Source organism: Hypoxylon fragiforme (genome assembly GCF_022984875.1).
Source record: "Hypoxylon fragiforme strain CBS 206.31 chromosome Unknown GGS25scaffold_2, whole genome shotgun sequence".
NCBI classification, from domain to species: Eukaryota; Fungi; Ascomycota; class Sordariomycetes; order Xylariales; family Hypoxylaceae; genus Hypoxylon; species Hypoxylon fragiforme.
The window spans coordinates 1777010-1795915 of NW_026054757.1; the positions used below are offsets into that span (position 1 = coordinate 1777010).

The 18906-nt window shown below is 46.8% G+C and overlaps 5 protein-coding genes across 5 annotated transcripts; 1 reads left to right on the forward strand and 4 right to left on the reverse strand.

Moving 5' to 3' along the window:
* Positions 1 to 730: 730 nt before the first annotated feature.
* GGS25DRAFT_475554 (SCA7, zinc-binding domain-containing protein) lies at positions 731 to 3436 on the reverse strand. The gene is made up of 7 exons (XM_049259721.1): positions 3326 to 3436; positions 3263 to 3273; positions 2968 to 3216; positions 2726 to 2863; positions 2084 to 2605; positions 1842 to 2018; positions 731 to 1779 (listed from the first exon to the last, which is right to left on the reverse strand). Exons 3-7 carry the CDS (start codon positions 2993 to 2995, stop codon positions 1373 to 1375), a joined length of 1272 nt encoding a protein of 423 aa, XP_049120050.1. The 5' UTR covers positions 2996 to 3216; positions 3263 to 3273; positions 3326 to 3436; the 3' UTR covers positions 731 to 1372.
* A 142-nt stretch (positions 3437 to 3578) lies between these two features.
* On the reverse strand, positions 3579 to 5890 carry GGS25DRAFT_475557 (uncharacterized protein). The gene is made up of 3 exons (XM_049259722.1): positions 5064 to 5890; positions 4865 to 5011; positions 3579 to 4812 (listed from the first exon to the last, which is right to left on the reverse strand). Exons 1-3 carry the CDS (start codon positions 5577 to 5579, stop codon positions 4009 to 4011), a joined length of 1467 nt encoding a protein of 488 aa, XP_049120051.1. The 5' UTR covers positions 5580 to 5890; the 3' UTR covers positions 3579 to 4008.
* Positions 5891 to 8784: 2894 nt separating this feature from the next.
* On the reverse strand, positions 8785 to 9963 carry GGS25DRAFT_518175 (RTA1-domain-containing protein; the record flags this gene model as incomplete). The annotated part of the gene is made up of 7 exons (XM_049263496.1): positions 8785 to 8887; positions 9020 to 9090; positions 9146 to 9388; positions 9447 to 9514; positions 9572 to 9654; positions 9679 to 9739; positions 9846 to 9963. The coding sequence occupies 7 exons, from the start codon at positions 9961 to 9963 to the stop codon at positions 8785 to 8787; spliced, it is 747 nt and encodes a 248-aa protein (XP_049120052.1).
* Positions 9964 to 11509: 1546 nt separating this feature from the next.
* GGS25DRAFT_121187 (kinase-like protein) lies at positions 11510 to 12852 on the forward strand. The gene has a single exon (XM_049256130.1). It carries the CDS (start codon positions 11829 to 11831, stop codon positions 12666 to 12668), a length of 840 nt encoding a protein of 279 aa, XP_049120053.1. The 5' UTR covers positions 11510 to 11828; the 3' UTR covers positions 12669 to 12852.
* Positions 12853 to 16455: 3603 nt separating this feature from the next.
* Positions 16456 to 18277, reverse strand: GGS25DRAFT_475604 (uncharacterized protein). Its single transcript, XM_049259723.1, has 2 exons — positions 16619 to 18277; positions 16456 to 16472 (listed from the first exon to the last, which is right to left on the reverse strand). The coding sequence occupies exon 1, from the start codon at positions 17710 to 17712 to the stop codon at positions 16972 to 16974; it is 741 nt and encodes a 246-aa protein (XP_049120054.1). The 5' UTR covers positions 17713 to 18277; the 3' UTR covers positions 16456 to 16472; positions 16619 to 16971.
* Between the last annotated feature and the right edge of the window lie 629 nt (positions 18278 to 18906).

The following is an 18906-nucleotide window of genomic DNA, read 5'->3' on the forward strand; positions in this document are numbered from 1 at the left end:
TGTTGTGTATACATCCGTATGGTAAGCATCTTGACGGACCCGAGGCTCGGGGTCAACTATCTAGGCATACAGGGGAATACTGTCCAGAGAGTGGCCACGGCGTGTCTAGTGTAGGTAGAGGGGGGGAGGAGGACAACATTCAGTGACTGACGACGTCATTATTATCGTCAGACTATATTATGTATACATAGTACCGTATACCAGGGACAATATTATGTATGCAGTGTACTAGGTAGGCATGTTGGTAGTATGCTGATAGTATGCTGGTAGCATGTAGGTAGGTATGGATGTATGTTACAGAACATACACATCCATGGGATACACAAACAGAACATACATCTACATGTACAGGGCTCACTTTATGTACCCCATACTCGACCCATTTTCCATCCGTCTTCCGTATAATAAGTGGGTAGGCACACTTGTCTCCATCCATTCCATCATCGTAAAAGCTGACTCCATAAAATAGGGGTGTTTCCGTAAAGGAGCTTCCCGAGCCCACATTGGCCAATAGGATATCTATACCGACACCCGAAGAGATTGGCGAGTTTACACGTGTACGGTACCTACTATGCAGTATGCATTCTGTATGCATTCTTCATGCATTCTGTGGTCTTTTGGTTAGGCTCTTCCCTGTGCCGCCACTTCGGGCACCGACACGTGTGCAGTGCAATATCAGCTCTCACCCGGGTCCTACATGTAGCGTCACCAAAGAAAACAACACTCCAAGTAGTGGACTTCAATCTTCTATTCTTAACTCGTTCCGCTCCAAAAAAAAATAAAAATAAAAAAAATAAACAAACATGTACGTACATCGTACATACATCGTACATACCTACTTCAAGACGAGTCCCATGTGGTATCGTATGAACTTTGCGCTTATGTAGGTAGGTAGACATCCTACAGCTCAGCTTATGGCAGCTGTCATATGGAACCCAATGCTTATGCCTACCCGTGCCATAACGAATCATTTCATGCCTAAAACACCTATCAAACCTGTCCAACGTAACGCCTCAATTGTGCTTGCCTGTTGGAAAATGCAGACATTAAAACCCGTCTGCCCTGAGCCGGTATCCCCGATCAACGCCTTTCCATGATCATAATTGATACACCCCCACCCAAATCCATATTCACCACCCAACCTCCATTCGCACATCCTTATTAACGACGGAGGGGCTCCTCATATGTTGGCGGGTATCACAAGTAGGTATGCAGTCTTGCGGCTGCTTCTAGCCCCAACGATTGTCATCCAAATATAATCACACCTCAGTTTTGTTCTGGTAGACTTGCTTTCCACCCAAGGTAAGGAACCGCAGGCCCATCTCGTCTGAAGCCGGGTTGATATGTATTGTCACCTTAAAAGCTTCCCTTCCTAGGCGCGGCTCGCCACGGACGGCCGTCGTGAAGCAGCCTGCATGCTGAAGCTTGAAGATCTTCGTGCACTCATCGAACCCATCATACCCATGTCTGGTTCGCCTGGTGCATCGTCTAAATCCATACTCATATCTAAGTGGTTCTCTGGAAGCTTCTGGGCGCCATACCCGACCACTTTAAATATATTAGTTCGTCCACCATTTGTTGCCGTCTGGAGCTGCTCGTGAAGACGTGCGAGCTGATATGTTCGCTTGATGGGTGCAAATATGGGTTGTGGTAAGACAGGTTGTGGGTTCCATCGAGCTAGCGCTCCCATGACCGCTGCCGTCTCCTCATCTGAGTCGACGGGACCGGCATTAGCGTCGTCGTCGTCCTCTAGAGGAGCGTTCGCATCTAGTGCAGCCTCTACTCAACATTAGTCGTCAAATCCAATCATTTATCAGGTCTGACAGTTTGTTTCTGCTTACTCTGCTGCTTTGCTTGGTTCTTCTTTTGGTATGCGGCAAGAAGCATGTCGTATGGAAGTGATCTGCCTGCAACCGCACGCTTTGCCCCCATACTATGGCTCTTGCATGTCAAAGATCGTGCGCATGGTTGGCCGTTGGGCAATATGACACCACATTGTTTCTCGACATCGACGGGACCTATGGATAGTTAGAATACGAACACCACAGCTTCAGGCATACCAGTTCGTAATGATGTTTATTACCTTTTGGTTTGGGGGCTTTTGGCTTTGGCTCCTCCTTTTTCTTCTTATTTTTGGGTGCCTTTTCGGCATCCCCTTCGGCCTTGCGTTTCTTGCCTTTCGGTTCACCATCTGGCTTTTTACCACCCACCTTCTTCGAACCCTTACTGGCGCTCTTCTTCTCTGGTGACCCGTCGTCGTCGTCATCGCTATCGTCATTCATCTTAGCGTCCCCGTCTTCGTCAGCTTTTCGCGCCTCTTCTTCTCGAGCTTGTTCCTTTGCACGCTCTCTTGCCTCTCTTGCCTCTTTCTTTCGCTGTGCTTTCTCCTTTTTGATTCGTAGGCATTGCGCGATGTGCCCCTTTGCAGCGGTCCTGATGATCCCCTTCTTACAATGCTTGCATTGTTGGAGATTGAGGTGATCTTCGAGTGGTCGTCCCGTCGCGAAGGTTTCACGAGAAGTCTCGTCGAGTTGATTTACTAAAGGACTGGGGGGCGAGGTGCCGGTGGTAGCAGGGGAATCGGTATTTTTCGATTTCTTGTCGTCTGTATAAGATAGGTAAGTAGGTGTACTATTAGTAACTGGCCTTGAAGGATATGAATGATAGATAGGTAGGTAGGTAGTAGTAGTAGTAGTAGTATTAAAAAAAAGAGGGCGCGACATACCGTCAACAACACTACCGTCTCTCCAGTTACCAGGCTTCGTGGTCTTCGGCACAGGCTTCTTTAACTTGATGGCTGCATTTGGTTTTTCCTTGACGACCTTTTTGGAGGCAACATTGATTGTGCCTTCATCATCGGGACCTAGAACGTGGGGCAGAATAATTCGAATTAGCACGGCGCGTTGCGTTGCGGTGCGCTGCAGTGCGCTGCGCTACACTAGTCAAGTCCAATTGGTGGTTGCATACCTTTTCGCCCCTCTCCTCCAGTCGCCATTCTGGTTGGCTTTGGGTTATCTCGTCACATTTACTGGTGTAGAGAATGATGTTATTGGCATGGCATAGATGGAAAGAAGATTAAAAATCGGAAAAGTAGTTGGTATGTCGATGATGTCGATGATATCAATGATGGAAGTTGGTAATGTCGTGTAATTAAACGAGGTCCGTCCTTGTAAGAGAGACTTATCGCGCTTGGATCATTGATAAGATCAATTTGATCTTTATGGGGTTAGCAGGTATTAATTACCCTACGCACCAGTCGCACCTAACTTGAACCTAACCTAGTTAACTGTTAAACTGTTACCCAGGGTATGTAGGTAGTTCAAACCTTGTCTCATTGAATTGTATTACCCGCAGAATAGCCGTGGAGTGCTTAGGTTTTTATATGGAATATTACGGAATATGAATTTGAAGGAGTTCAAATCAATCATGTTTGTTGAAATTCAAATAAAAAGCAAAGGATCTTCCCTGTCAGAATTTATGTCTTAGCGTTCGGGCTAGCTCCGGATTAAGCTTGCCAAACCAACCTGGCACTTGCGCCTTGACAGGTAGTTACCTATTAACCTAGTACTATCAATGATCAATGATGTATGACAGGTACCTACATAGTGTCACTACCTAATAGATATGCCAGTGTAGATAATATGTAGATAGTGGCGTCTACTACATAATGTTTATCCATATGGATAACTCTACCTACCTACCTAGGTAGGTACATAGCTACTAATGTCACCTGGCAGTAACATTGAAGATATAAATCAAGCAACTTCCGAAAATATGTAAGCCTAGTATCGCCAGCAACCTATAAATGCCTCTCGCCTATATGCCTTGCTGCCCCCTTAGTATGCCTAATGACAATGAACCAATAAAGCATACCCCTTCGTATCCCCAACCGCATCCATAAACGCCCGCTAGATTGAAATCCTTAGGTCAAAGAGTTTATATCATTTGACAAATCCCCCTTTTTCTTTTTCTTTTCTTTTCTTTTTTCTTTTTGACCCACCTTCTCTGTCAAGCTTGAATTCCTACCTGCATGCTCGCTTCTTTATTTAATTTTGTCCGGTGCTCCTCCATCATTTCCGATAACGCTAAAGCGTGTTGCATGCCCATCTGCTTCCAAATCACTTGCAAGGCGTTGTGGGCCCAACTCCAAAACTCCAGAGGCACATTTGGGGCGCATCCAGCGACCATGAGGTGCCAAAGAAGGCTAGGTAACCCAACAGCACCGGAATTGCCCATCCCACGTGCCTCGAAATTCCGCGTAGACTCAGGGTCAAGCATCGGATGATGCCAGTGCGATGGTGCACTTGTAAGGATGTCTTCAGCCAGCCGCTCAATGGTGGTGTAGCATCTTGTTTTCCGAGCCGTAGGAATGTTCTGTTTGCTTGAGATTGGATACTCGGTAACAAACTGGACCAGTCTTTGGTTAGCGAGGATGCGGGCCCAGCGGTAATGATTCCATATCCGACTGCCCCAAGTGTCGCCATAAGTGTGATATTTCTTACGGAAAACCGCCGCAGCCGGATACTCGCCCTGGTGTTCTGCAAAAGGGAATGCTCTCGAAAGGGGGGTTTCTAAATTGTCAAACACGTCATCCAACGTGAGAAACTGACGTATGAGATCATTCGTAATATAATGCTCGTCGGTGAGTACAGTATGGTCGGCAATCGCCAACAGCTGAATAAGTCGAGCAATAGCAAGTGCCAGGTCAACGGAACAACTCTCTGGAAGCCCATCCAACAGCTGCTTGCAAAACTTGAGCGTTTCAAAGAAACCGGGGGACAGAGGTGTGTCTGTCATTTGATATGGAATAAACTATAGTTTGTCAGAAGCTAAGCCAGGCGGAAAGAAAGGGACGGCACGATACCATTGAAAATAATAGTTGCAATACACCATGTGCACCTTTATTAGGGGCCTGTGGAAGAGGCAATACGGAACGTAAGACAGCCACGGCACCATTAATATGTGTATTAGCTGAGCCAACTGTTACTCGAGGTCCTCTTCCTTGGACAACCTACACCCGGTGAGTGCCTCTTCATATAGATAGGTTCTAGGCGTTATCTTACCTCAAATAACGCAAGCGATACGACACTTCGCAAGCGTGCTATCAGACCGGCAGGATTGTTACTAGCGATCAGCTGCCCTGTCTGCTTCAAGGCCGTAACGTACTTAGACCGCGCAAGGAGATTCATGTTCTTGTTTCCTAATAAATTAGACATTCCTGCAAGACCTACGGCTATCATGACGTTTTGAGCGGCATCTGCGTCGGAAAAGTAGGCCGCTACTTCATCCCGTGTCCTTGGGGAATCAGGGTGGTTCATAAGATAACGGTTGATATAGAACTGCATTCCTTGCTGTTCCACGTTCAACCCTATTTTATTGGGTATCCTGGCAGGAGCAACATTGCGTGATGACAAGGGAGAAGCTAAGGATGGGCTATCCGAAATAGAACCTGATGAGTCGTCTGCCCATGTTGGAGAGGAGTTTGAAGCCGAGCTCTCGCTCGCGTCTGTCGGAGAGCTTGAGGAGCCCCATTGAGCATGCGCTTTCTGTATGACCTTACTACTCTCATCTCGAAACATGAGAGACAACTGATCACGATAGCCAGGACATTTCTTGCCTACTCGAATGCATTGCGAGCATTCGGGGCGTTTTTTATCGCACTATTACCTCATAGTCAGTTATAAGTCGCATCATCCATATAGCGGCTCCGAGTGACTGGGTAGGTATGTAAGTAAATCGAGGCCAATGCAAACGATGTAGTCTAAATCTCGCAGCATCCTTGATGCGAGACCATCTATGATATCTCACCTGCATGGCAGGAATTGTGGGTGTAGGTATGGAAACGAAGGCAGTGAACCTAGACGTACCTTTATACGTCGCGTCCGACAGTTCTGGCATCCCTGGGAAGCCTTCCCACAATAAACCATGATGAAAGAAAAAAGCCAGAATAGGCAAGCTGAACGAGCAAATCAGAATGATGTATTTTGGTCTAGCAGTTTAGTCGTGCGTATCAAACTCTATAGGCTCGATGAGTGGCAGCTGTCGTTGGTCGATATTGGAAGTGTCGGGTGGTCGAAAAGGGAAAGCAATTCGTCAAGGCCGTGGGGAATAAGAAGGATCATGATTATGCTAGAACTAGCGGCCCAAGTTTGGTGCTGGTTCGCTCCTCTCCGTCACCGCTATAAAAGGCTCCTCGACACCTCTTCAGCTTCCAGAGATCCTCTCAAACAGATCTTTTTCAAAGATTATCCTAGGATAGGGTGTCTTGAGATATGTCTTGCAGCAGCTCCCGTAATGATGAGATAAAGTGCGCTGCACGTGTCGAGAAGATCGGAGCCAACGGTGTTAACCGACAGCCTTCAGCAGATTTCAATGCAACTGTGTAGGCCAGGCATCAATAACACAACGCCGGGAAATTTGGACTCTTCTCTTAGTCGTGTTGTCAAGGATCTTGTTAAGGATATGAATTATACTCTTATGCTCTTCTCCTCTTACAATGTAAGAATTAGAGAAGAGTATACGGCGTAGTAGAGTATTCTGGCGAGAAAGTCCAAGCTAACGAAAAACGGACCCTGAAACTCGAGCGCTACGAAGGTTGGATTGGATTGGATTGGATTGGATTGTGTATTGGGGGATTTGGGCGAAGGGGGTGCCGTGAGGTGGGTTCACGGTATTAAGGAATAGGCAGTTATACTGTAACTATATCGAACCTCTCCTCTTTGCTATCTCGTCAGCCTCGTCAACTCCGATGTTGTCAACACTACGCTGTTAATCTTGTGGAAAGGGTGGTTTTCAATGACAACATTGAATGCTGCAAAATGACAGGTCTGCAAGTAAATCTACCTACATGTACTAGTAGCACTAGAGGTAGGTAGGCAGTAAGTATTTAGGTACTGGGGGGATCTCGAGTTCCTATCTCGCTGGCTAAGAAATGTCAGGTCTTGGCCATTAGTAATGTATACATGGGTGGGTTTTCCGTTTTGAGACTCAAGTGCTTTTATTTCACCTTTAGAAACTTGGGTTGTTTGAAGCTCGATAGTACATTGGTATATAGTAGAAAAAAGGTAAAAGAAAATATGAAAAGTGAAGCTACCAAATAGGAATTTCCCCGCTTCATTTCTGACCCAATTGTTCGTCCGATGTGGGGGTTAAGAGACATGGTTCAGGATCTTGTTGCTGATCGTATTCAGGGTCGTGGAAGGTCTTTAGTAGACTCTTTACGGTAGTAGGTAGTACTACAGTACTACTAGTTACTAGGTATGTATTGTACTATGGTGTAAGGTTTGTTCAGGGGAAGTCGCACCTTCTCTAGAACATTATCCCTACATTATCCCTACACTATCCCTATCACAGATTCGGAAGCTAGTACTAGCTAGGTAAGCACTGTATTACATCGTAACATGGTAAGCATCGATGATCCATGGATAATCCAATGTACAAGGTTACTAATGTATCAATACTACCAGGTAACTACATGTATGTGACTATACATAATGGTACTTTACTTCATTCCGAGGTCCTCGGCGTGAGTTTCAATGTTGTTATATGTAAGAACATTGAATTATCACATTCTACATATCCTACATGCCTACCTACATACCTATATCATATATATATGTGAGTTTACGTATGTATTGTACATACTAGGTTACATGACTACTAACTACTAGGTAGTCTCAATACTAGCTGTGTATTCCTCCGGTCTGACATAACTAACCCCGTAACCCCGTAACCCCGAGAGCCTCCCTAGTACCCAAACCGGCCTTGAATCTCACATCTCACACATTGGCTTGACACATTAATAATAATTCGGGTCTTTAAATGACTCCTATTCGCAGATTCGCAGATTCGCGGATTCGGTAACGAACGATGAATAAGTTGGTGTAATGCTGGGATGGTAGTAAGATCTTGACTGTCGAAACCGTCAAACCCTGCGCTCCCGGGTAGCCTCTCTCAGGAGGAAAGGGGAGAAGGGGAGAAGGGGAATTCTTTCAAACACAAAACTTTCCGAATATGATCGTCACAATACTACTATGAGTACTACTATGAGTACTACTATCTACATAGAATGTAGGTATGATAATTCCACCCTAGCCGAGACGAATGTCATCATCACTCTTCTAATATACATTATATTTGCCTCAGTGTTTGCCTCAAATGCTAATGAATGAAGACCCTGCCCTTCGATGACCTGTTTCAAATGCAAGAGGATTCTTATTCCACCGGCACTCATCGTTGAATAACATCCAATCGATCAATGTCAAAAGCAAGGCGGGCGTGAGGTATTTGCCGCCAGGCATATACAAATCTACCTTCCCAGTCTGTGCTGTACGTCGGAAAATAAACGCGGGTGACAACGTCCCACTTCATATTGACTTCAATGAAAGTACAGTACACTGCATCATACAGTGGCATACACATGCATATATTATATGTACTCGCTAGATGAACGCACTATATCACTATGTAGGTACCTAGGTAGGAACCCATCAACTATCTCGCAGTCGTCATTGGCCAATACATATTACAAAAGTTGCTGCCTACCTATATATACCTAGATATATATCTATCTACATACTGGGTACCTACCTAGCAGGCATGTAGATATGGCTGTCTCCGAGCACTTCCGTCGATAACGATGCTCAACATTGAAATGGTGGGTAGCTATCACAGTGTACGCGTACTCGATAAATAAGCACTCCTACCTCAATCCCGACCTAACCCCAGCAGACCTTCACGTCACGAGGGAGGGGGGAAGTCAGCAGTTCGCTCCTCCGCACAACTTTATATCTCTCGTGGTGCAGTAGCCGAACCGTCCTCACTGCCCAGCTCTGCTGTAACGACTGGATGCTTCGGAACGCTGAAGCCCATGAACGGAAGATACGATCTGGGGAAGAAGAAGCAGAAGCTACAGACAACCAAAAATATAGGCAAGGTATATAAAATATACATGCTGAGTTACGACTTGTTAGCCTATGAGAATGCCTGTTGGAATACTCATTGCTAACCGAGCACTTACAAGTATTCATGCTGCATCACGGTGCCATGTCCACCTTCAGCGAATTCTACTACACGAAATACGGATCGAACCTGGCGAGTGATGTCAGAAGAACCGATTTAGTAGCTAGGGTATGTGTTGACGTACCAAAATCATGACGCACGATGCGTTTATGACATGCAAAAGCCGTCTCCAGCTGGGGTTGATGTTTTGAGACGACCCCTTACGGAAGATACCCCTATTGCCCACATCGACTTCATCCAGTCCTCTTGACTGACGACCTTCTTCGAACCGTCGGGAGGTGAAGTAAAAACGAGCGGCGACGACTGTGAATACCCCAAATGCTCCGATTTGTAAAGCGAGACCCCGCGGCGAGCGCGACGTCCTTGCCTGTTTTCAGCTTTTTTGCCGCATTCGCATCCGTGGCCTGAGTACTTGATGCGCTGACTGTGCCGATGAGTTGGATAATGAGCGAGACAACATCGAAGGCGACGAATATAGGCGTGACCCAACGAGCTACACTAATTAGCACAGGATATAAGCGCCGAGGGTGCTGGAAGACAGAATACACACGTGGGATCCAAAGAAGCCTCGTAGTTCTTTCGTGGGCAGGGACGACGTAGATGGCGCCAGCCATCAGTACAGGCGCGAGGATGCTGACGCAGAATTAAACAGCGTACAAGTTCAGGTTGCCGGGGTCGTTGGCAGATAGAATTCGATCGGCGTATCCCACGACTTCCACTGCGGCAAGGCTTCTGTCAGCTTCCGCACCCGATCGTTACACACCGAAGAGTCCACCTGCTTAGTATCGCAACAAGTTGGATTGACCATACCCAGGCTCTCTTACGGAGGGTCATGTATCCGGACCAAATGAAGGCAAGGCCGAACAGAGCACAATACACTGCAGCTACCGGGCTCGAAGGGTCATAGTCGTAGAAGGAAGCGTTTCTGAGTTTTGAAGCCATGTTTACCTAGGTACATACAAACAACTAGACTGTTCAGTCCGGTATACGCCTGGGCTGGATAAAGCTAAAGGTATAGTTGGAAGCAAATGTAAGTGTGAAACCGGCCGACCTAGTTACCTAGGTATATAAGGAGAGGACAAGAAGAGATAGCTCTCGAAGGTCTGGACCTGCTAAGCAAATTGAATTGCTGGGCCCCCAAGAGCAGCGTCGACGATTTTTTCTTCTCTCATGGTGTAGTAGTATTTCAGTGGACCTTCACGCCAGGAAGAGCTTCGCCCCCTACTGCAACACCATTACCATGCCCCAATGCAGGAGTCATTAGTCCAGATAAGACTCGGTTGACATCCAGCAACTTCGAGACTCTCTAGGCACCAACTACATAAAACAGACAATTATCATTATCTCTTCTTATTATCCTTGACAAGTCTCGCCCGCTTACGCGTCCGATCTTGTCACGTTAACGTTAGGGCTGAGTTGCAGCTGAGGCTCTCTTGCTGGTCCTAAAGAGGCTACCCCCCAAGTATCTATTCGATCCGACATACAGCTGGGTACTTCTGCTTCGGGTATAGTTTACGAGATGCTTGGCTTGGCTAGGCTCGGGCCGGGCTTGAATGGATCTTACAATATCCGTACGTACAGCTTTCATCGTACGTCACGTCACGTCAGAACGACATCCCAATAAATAGCAATCAATTTATATCATACCCAGCCCCCCCCGTTCCACGGCCAGAGGTTTTGTTTAACCCCATAACGAGAACGAATATCTGCTACCTACCTATACCTAACCTAGCATGTAGCTTACCTAGGCACGTAAAGCCCGCCTTATCTGCATCTGCCCGCCGAATCAGGCATTGATTGCATGGAACTTGGGGGCGTTCGTAGACTATACCAAGTTGAGACATCCCCATCCACCCAATATATTCTTCTTAATGAAATCTCGTATCTTGGGACCGCACCGTTTTCTCAATCATGATTGGACCAATGGTTTAAAAAGTAAGCAGGTAAGTAAGCGCATCTTACACCATGTAGGTACATGTAGGTACTACGGGTGATCTCATCTCCCTCCCCCCCAGTGCCACCGTGCCTCGTTTTACAACGAGAAATCATGCGATGCGATTGGCTACCCACGAAAGGAGACTTTGTGGTATGGGATTGGATGGGATGGGACGGCGGGGATCGTTGAGAAGGATCTTGTGGAACGTCAGGACATAGGTTGGTAGGATACATGTGTATGTTACCGGGTTTTTACATATGTGAGCTATCATCAACCTTCGTCACCCCCAAGACATTCCTAATATGAAGTACATACCCATCGTGCGTGAGAAGATATGTAGAACAGCCCCATCCCGAGCACCTTTGACTAAGCCCGCGCAGCATGAATTTGGTTGGTTTTTGGTTGTTTTTTTTTCTTTTGGTAACAGGAGCCCTTTCAAGATTCCTCCCGACCTAGGTCGGCGACTTTTCTTGACCCGACTCGGCCAACCCTTTGACTTGAACAGGTTACCTACCTAACTTAGGTACCTAAGATATATATTTTGTTGATAATAGGTATTGTCTATGTAGTAGAGGTCAATGGCCAGAGGTAGTTGCAAGACTTCAACGACAAAGGAACATCTCTATAGCTACCTACGTGAAAGAGCCGTTTGTTGCTTCTCGAAACTCATAACAAACCCAATGTCTATCCTTTGAGTGTGCGCATAGTATATGAGCCGACATGGCTTTTCCCCCCTCATCTCATCTCCGCTCAGATCCAACTCACTTTGATTATAGTTAAGCTGGAATTAAAGACTTGGGTTACCTTATTTGAATTGATAATTATTTCTTACGATATAACCTCGAAGAAAGGGGTTCCGATCTCACTCACAATGCCAGGGGCTAACTTACCTTCCACGGGCCGGATCCCAGCCAAAGACGAGATGGCTAACGCCACCAGCCTCTCGCCTTCTCAGCACGTGTACCTCCTCGCCGACGAGCGCACAATCATCAAGTCAGGCCCTCACACACGCGCAGCCGAGGCTGCGGCCATGGACTTCGTGCGGCAGCACACCAGCATCCCGGTGCCCTCCGTCTACAGCGTGGACCGGGACGCTCTTACCGGCCACGTCCGGATCGCCATGGAGTACATCCCGGGCGACCCGCTAGACCGCGCCTGGGCGCACTTCACCGCGGAGGAAAAACTCTCCGTCGCATCGCAGCTGCGCGCGCACTTCGACGCGCTGCGGCAGATCGAGGCGTCGTCGTCGTTCATCGGCAGTGTTGACGGCTCGGCGTGCGCGGACCCGTACTTCGCGCACGCGCCCGGCGCATACGGGCCGTACGGCAGCGAGGCCGAGTTTAACAGCGGGCTGTTGGAGGCGTGGGAGGCGAGGCACTACCACAACGACGACGACGCCGACGATGATGATGAAGACCCATTCGCGCCGATATTCCGGGATGCGCTCCGGAGGACGATGCGGGGGAACCGGATAGTGATGACACACAACAACTTCGACCCGAGCCATGTGCTGGTCCGCGGGGCCAAGGTGGTGGCGATCCTCGACTGGGAGCAGGCGGGATTTTACCCGGAGTACTGGGAGTATTGCAGAGCGCTGTGGAGACCGGATTGGGACAGCGACTGGATGAAGGATAAGGCCGTAGACAGTATCCTCAGCCCGTATCTCAAAGAGCTGGGCGTCATTTGGAATACTTCTAGCGTTTCATGGTAAGTTCGTGGTACATATAGACTGAACAGGTAGGTAGGTAGGTACCTACTAGATGTAAGGGCCCTAGGGGGGGCCGGGGGGTGACTAGGTACATGTAGGTGTAAGCCACTGTAAGGGACTGATAAGGTACTATTTTGTAGAGTGTAGAGGTGAAGCGAAGACGTAATATATTTACATACTATGAATACGATTGGCTTGGGCTTGAGATGCTGTGTTTGTTCTGCTGGTTACCCATGCTATGTTTGTTATGCCTACCTACAGACCGGCGGGGGGTTGCATGTCACATATCACATATCACATCCATTTTCAAATGTTTGCTCTGGTGATCTTTAGGTGTGACTTACCCAACTTTGCTTTGGCTCGCAGGCTACAGCCTCACCATCTAAAAAAAATTTTACCCTTCGTTCTTACACTCCACTGACTCCAGTCCATTCACATTGAGTCCACAGTCCGGAGTCCATCACTATGACCCACAACCACGCCACCTACCAAGCTCGACGAGACTTTGTTCAGGGCCTGCTGCGTGAGAAACTCAACCTCGAGGTAGTACCTAGTACCTATGAAAGTTCCTATTGCGCTGATCGTCAAATAAATATATTAATCGTGCACATTAGGAGGACGTTGAAATCGGCGATGTTCTGTACGAAACCCAATGGCCCTTTACATATAACAACTTTGTCTATCACTTCGGACCTTACCGCGAAATATGAACATCGGTAGCCCGGCTGTGATCCGATTCCTGATGGCACTCAGAAATCCATATTCCGCCTCGCGAATCCTCACACAGAGGGGGTGAGATCCGAAACCCGGATCGAAAATGAGGTAGCCATCATCAATCTCGCCACCGCGGCGCTTAAACGCCTCCAGCTGCCCATAGTCCCCTCTGTCCATACCTGGGACAGTGCCGCCGCTGCCCAGTCTTCGCAAGGTTATCATCCAAGAGCTGATGTCTGGCCAACGGTTGGATGAATAGTTTACATCTGTGGATCTTGAGCAGAAGGGCACAATCCTATCACAGATGGCCGAATTGCTCAAAGGTTTGCAAGATTGCTAGCTCTTCAAAAGCATAGCTGAGTTTGGGGAGGGGAATGACGTCTGGCGAGAATGGCTGGACGGTGAGCGCGGCCTTGACCAGCGTGGGAGCTGGGCTATGGCCTTCGTATGAAGCCTCCTTCAGAGGTCAGCTGGAACTGGGGCTCCAGATAGCGGAGATAAACACTAATGCAATGATGGCATGCCAATGGTGTCAGGAGTCGTTTGGATGCTTTCGTTGAACATGGCCTCCCAACTAAAGTTGCATCCCTCAGGACAGCACAGAATGAAGCTATCATTCTTGCTGATTTCAGTGAGTCTTACCTACTTCTCTTGCTGGTTCTTTATTCCCAATTGCCAAGCTAGAGGAACTGGATGTGAAAAAGCCCGCGACCATAGTGGGCATTGATAAGGTGGCAGATGTTGACGCCGTCCTTCGCACTATCTTGCCCTGGCGGCTCAGTACTGCTGATGCCCTACAGATGCAGTTGGATGAGACGATCATGAAATATAAGGAAGGAAATGAACGGCAGATTGTGCAGTTGCTTGAACGTTTGAGATATTAGTAGTCTGCCTGGGTTAGGAAGCTAGGTTAGATGGTTATACATTTGACCCCTGGGAGTGAGATAGATGCTATGTACCTAAGTAGTACCTAGTAGGTAGATTAACATTCAAACCATACTAGGTAAGATTGGATGAGACAGAAGGCTTGTCCTTCTATCTGACTTTGTACTTCCATCTGACTTTATACTTCCATCTGAAGAAGGTGTCTGTCAAAGTTCGCCCCGGTGTTTCAAGGCTGTGTATTATAAATCCCGAACGTTACAAGTTAGAATTATACATATCCATGGATATATACATACGTTCTAATTATACACCACCCTAGGTAGGTGCCCTGGAGGTATTTAGGGGTTGTATGCATTTCTCAGACGCTCTTCACTTCATACAATTTCTCTGGGGTGAGAAAATCTAAACAAAGACTAGGTAGAAAAGCCAACAGAAACACACGACTTATTCATCCGTTACAATTCTGCGGAGCGACGGTATTGGGATTATCACAATTCCACCGACTACTAAAATCTTCAAGAAGGTTCAACGATGCTTAGGTATAACTAATAAGGTATCTTAGCCCCCCTATAACCACCTAGGCACCCACAGAGATAGAGTACCTAGGCACTGAAACCGAGGCACTGAAAAAAGCAGACAAGGCAACACCAGACTCCATTTGTTTCGTCGCGGATCTCCAGAAACATGGTCTTCGAATTGCTTCCATGTTTGCCTACCTACCTAGGTTAGGTAGGTAGGTAAGTAGCCGAAGAAGTTTGTTTGCCGACGCCTATCCATCCTTTGCCCTCATATCGTAGCCGGGTATCAATCATCACTATTCGTAAAGAAACTCGCAAACCCCTTATCACCTTTACGGTCTCCCTTTTCGATTAAAATACCCGGCAAATTGCAAGCAATTTAAATTAGTAAAACTTTACTAATTTGATATCTGGAAAATCGTCGCTCCGCAACAATTTTGATTTTAAGTACTATTTCTTAATTTTTTTATTTTTTGAAATACTAAACATGTAATCATGCCTCCGGCGGCTCCTGCGGAGTGCTGCTCGCTCCGCTCGGAAAGGAAAACAGATTTAAATCACCCAAATGTTTAATCCAATTAAAAGCCAGCCATTGGCCAGTTTGAGTGGGCACTTTCTTTCACGTACGACATAGTAAGGCAATAGTTACATAACAATCACGTGATGGTAGGTTCCTTTCACATCAGACACCGATTACATAATACTCACGCCAGTGACGACGGGTTCCTTTGGCATGGATTACGTGGTACTCACGTGACGGTCGGAATACCGGCGTAATGGACGAACCGGACTCACACGTGAAAAGAGTAAATTATACTTCCCTCCAGGCCACGTGATATTGTTGAGAATATCAAGTGGCCCCATCTACTAAGCCTAGATCAACCCATGCGCCGGGACTTACTGGTATTAGGGCTGGGATCGGCTCGGCCGGATGGGGAGAAATTGTCGGATTGGGGGGATTTATGGGTATAGGAGGGAGGTTCGGAAAGCCGGTTGTCGGAGGCCGGCTGTATTTGGGAACCGCTTGCGGCGATGGGACTGCCCCAGGGGGGATTTACGGCTGATGGTACATGTTAGCGTCAGGGATAAACCCTCCCGGAAGCTCTGAAAGCTCTCCTGGAGCAGGTCACGGCAGCAGCGGCGGCAGCGCAGCATTCCGGGGCCGGCCGACCCGCCTCGGAATGGGTGTATCAGCCATTAATTCAATGGATCAACTGGGTTGGGGCTGTGTGGCTCTTGAAAAGCTCTTGAAAAGCTCTTGAAAAGCTCTTGAAAACTCTTGAAAGCCCTTGAAACCTGAAAAGTGGTTGAAAGGAGGAAGAAAAGAATTACAACAGCTTGGGGGTTGAGAGCCCTTATATAGACCGGTCTAGAGCACGCTCCATCAGTACGTACCCTAACCATCCAAGGCAAAAAGTTAGGCAAACTAAGCGCTAGTAAGCCTATTGAAATTGAAGCCATCCTATTGGCTCAAATCTGGACCTATTGAGCCGCTAGTAAAAAGTGAAACGTTTGGAGCCAACTTTCAAGCTGTTGATTGATTGATTGGGTGCATCGCTTTTCAGCCCCCAAATCCAGCAAACCACCTTCCACACCACCTTCAACACCACCATGTAAATCAATTATTTCAAATATTTCTTGAAATATTTGATTTAGGTGGTGGTGTTGAAGATGATTAATAAGATGGATTAAATGGATCAAATGGATCAAATGGAAAAAAGTTGAAAAGAAGAAGTTGGAATGGAAGAATTAGAAAAGATGGATTGGATTAAAAAGATGGATTGGATTAGTCAGCTTTGATTATTAAGAATGGAACTGAATGGATGGAATTGAATGAATGGAATTGAATAGAAAGTGGCTGAATTGAGGCTGTGGAGGCTCAGCTCCTTATCTTATCAGTTTCTGCGGGAAACAGAGTCCGAGCTTGAAATTTTCACTCATAGGCACGGCTCCACTACACGATTTTATTAAGTAAAACTTTACATTTAACTCGTCCCTCCTTAGTAAAGTTTTACTAATAAGTCAAGTCGTAGACCAATAGCCTGGTCTAATTTCTATCAGTTTACGATCTTCTTGTCGAAATATAGGATGAAAGCGCCCCATACTTACATAGCAGTTTTGCAAGTCCGCGTCCCGTCCAGTCCAATTGCAAAAGAGTGTGCCGAAGAATTGCATCTTTTCGCAGCCTTTTAACCTGCCAGCTCGTATATGGGATCGCTGGCTAGTTCCGGGGCCTTCGGTTCGCTCAGGATTGGTTGGTGGTTACCACCCGCTACGGCCAGAGCCTGGGCCTGGTCGTCCTCGCTTTGGGGTATAGTGGCTCGGCGGACGCGGTAGATGACGTACAAAAGTAGAGCCACGATGGCGGTACCGAGAACCGCTCCCACAGCTATTCCTGCTGTTTCGCCCGTGCTTAAGGTTGAACTGGATGATGCGTCTCCCTGGCCTTGGGCGGGAGTGAGTGTGATGGATGGCACTGCGGTTGGGCTCGCTTGCGAAGTGGTATTGGTGGTTGCTGTGGATGATGTGGCTGAAGATGGCCGAGTGGTTGAAGTCGTCGGGCTGCTCGTACTGCTCGTGGAAGTAGAAGAGGACTGGTCATCTCCGGGTAGTTCATTCTGGTCATCATTCAGTGCACAGGTATTCAGCTCGCAATGGTATCCCCATGGGCAACAGGCATCGCCGCATTCCGGTAGGTGTCCTTCATGCCACGACGTCTGTATGTCTGAACTCGGATCAAACAGTTGTCGGCTCAAGTCGCAAGGAATATTTCCAATTTGACTGCAATCAGCGCCGTCGGGACAGCATATAACTGTAGTATTGGCTGCTAGGACAAGGCATGTTCTACCTTGTTTGCAGCACGAACTGGCAGGGGCAAAGGGCACAGAGTCAGTGCAGAATGGTGCTCCATCATCGCCGCATTCCGCCATGTTGATTTGACTGCTGGGTAGAATTAGAATAGTAGTTTTCTGCTACCAAAGTAGTGGTCTTGGAGAGTTTGGATGTGATAAATGTTAGGTAGGTAAGTAGGCACCTAACCTTAGGTAAGTTGTATGATTGCCAAATTTACCTAGGTAGATAGATACCTATATGTATGAGAAGCGCGATTAGATTCGCGATACCGAACGAAGAGAGAGGAAAATATTATTAAAAAAGATGAAAATAAGGGGAGAAGGAAAAAAAAGTAGTCAGAACTAAGGTTTCTTGAGATGATCAGTTGACGTCGTCGAACACGTCGTACAGAGGCTTGGGAGGTTTAAGAGGAATAGAAAAATGGTGTTTGATATCCCTCGTTTTGAAATTTTCGGTTTGTCCCTCGAGTAACTCTGGACTATACAGTAGTGATACTAGGTACCAAAAGGGTGATAGATAATGGGTAATGGTTTAATCATTAATGAGCGATGATGTACCACCAAATGTCACGAGAGACAGCTTGTATACAGAGCTTGGGCCTTCTATCGACCCTTCAACACTAGATACCTACTGCCTAAGAAGGGCCATTCGGTCTACATAGATTTCATCCCATCATTTGATACTTAAAAAGCTTTTCCCTTTTGGTCGATAGATGATCTTTGTTGGGTATAACCTTGGAGGTGGACGATTCTTTGCGTTACACGAGGACAACCCCCTAATCAAACATTTGTGAATGTCCAACAATCCATATACACACTATGAATGAAGGTCCCTTAACTAAGTTAACTTATCCCTTGAGAGTCAAGAGGTATTTAATGAACATGGAACGTCAATTTCTCGCACTCGGTTCTTCCATTGACTATCCTTTTGTCCTTTTTTTCCCTTTCCTCCTTTCCTCCTTTTCTCCTTTACGGGAGTACCTTAAGGCGTGGCCATTGACATCCAAATTATATCGATGCCATCTTTGGACATACCAGAAGAGATAAATCTCTGATCCTATAGTTGTATATAGGCTTGATTGAAGAGGTATTGATGTTTGTGGCTTCTTCTAACCTTCAATACAGTGTTTTTGGGCCATTTTTGTCGATTTAACTCGATCAAATGTAGTTGATTCCATGAGTGTAAGTGGACCTGGCTAACTAGCATGTTGTACCAAACTGCAGCTTTTTGTTTTCAAAGTGCTCGAAGTGGTACAAACATCGACAAGACCT

Excerpts from the sequence above, each read along its gene's own strand:
- GGS25DRAFT_475604 (XM_049259723.1), bottom strand. The coding sequence starts at position 17,712 with ATGGCGGAATGCGGCGATGATGGAGCACCATTCTGCACTGACTCTGTG.
- GGS25DRAFT_475557 (XM_049259722.1), bottom strand. The coding sequence starts at position 5,579 with ATGTTTCGAGATGAGAGTAGTAAGGTCATACAGAAAGCGCATGCTCAA. Across the intron at positions 5,012-5,063 it reads TATCGCTTGCGTTATTTGAG|GTTGTCCAAGGAAGAGGACC; the intron begins GTAAGATAACGC and ends CACCGGGTGTAG. Across the intron at positions 4,813-4,864 it reads TGCAACTATTATTTTCAATG|TTTATTCCATATCAAATGAC; the intron begins GTATCGTGCCGT and ends GACAAACTATAG.
- GGS25DRAFT_475554 (XM_049259721.1), bottom strand. The coding sequence starts at position 2,995 with ATGGCGACTGGAGGAGAGGGGCGAAAAG. Across the intron at positions 2,606-2,725 it reads AGACGGTAGTGTTGTTGACG|ACGACAAGAAATCGAAAAAT; the intron begins GTATGTCGCGCC and ends TATCTTATACAG. Across the intron at positions 1,780-1,841 it reads GAACCAAGCAAAGCAGCAGA|AGGCTGCACTAGATGCGAAC; the intron begins GTAAGCAGAAAC and ends AATGTTGAGTAG.
- GGS25DRAFT_121187 (XM_049256130.1), top strand. The coding sequence starts at position 11,829 with ATGCCAGGGGCTAACTTACCTTCCACGGGCCGGATCCCAGCCAAAGAC.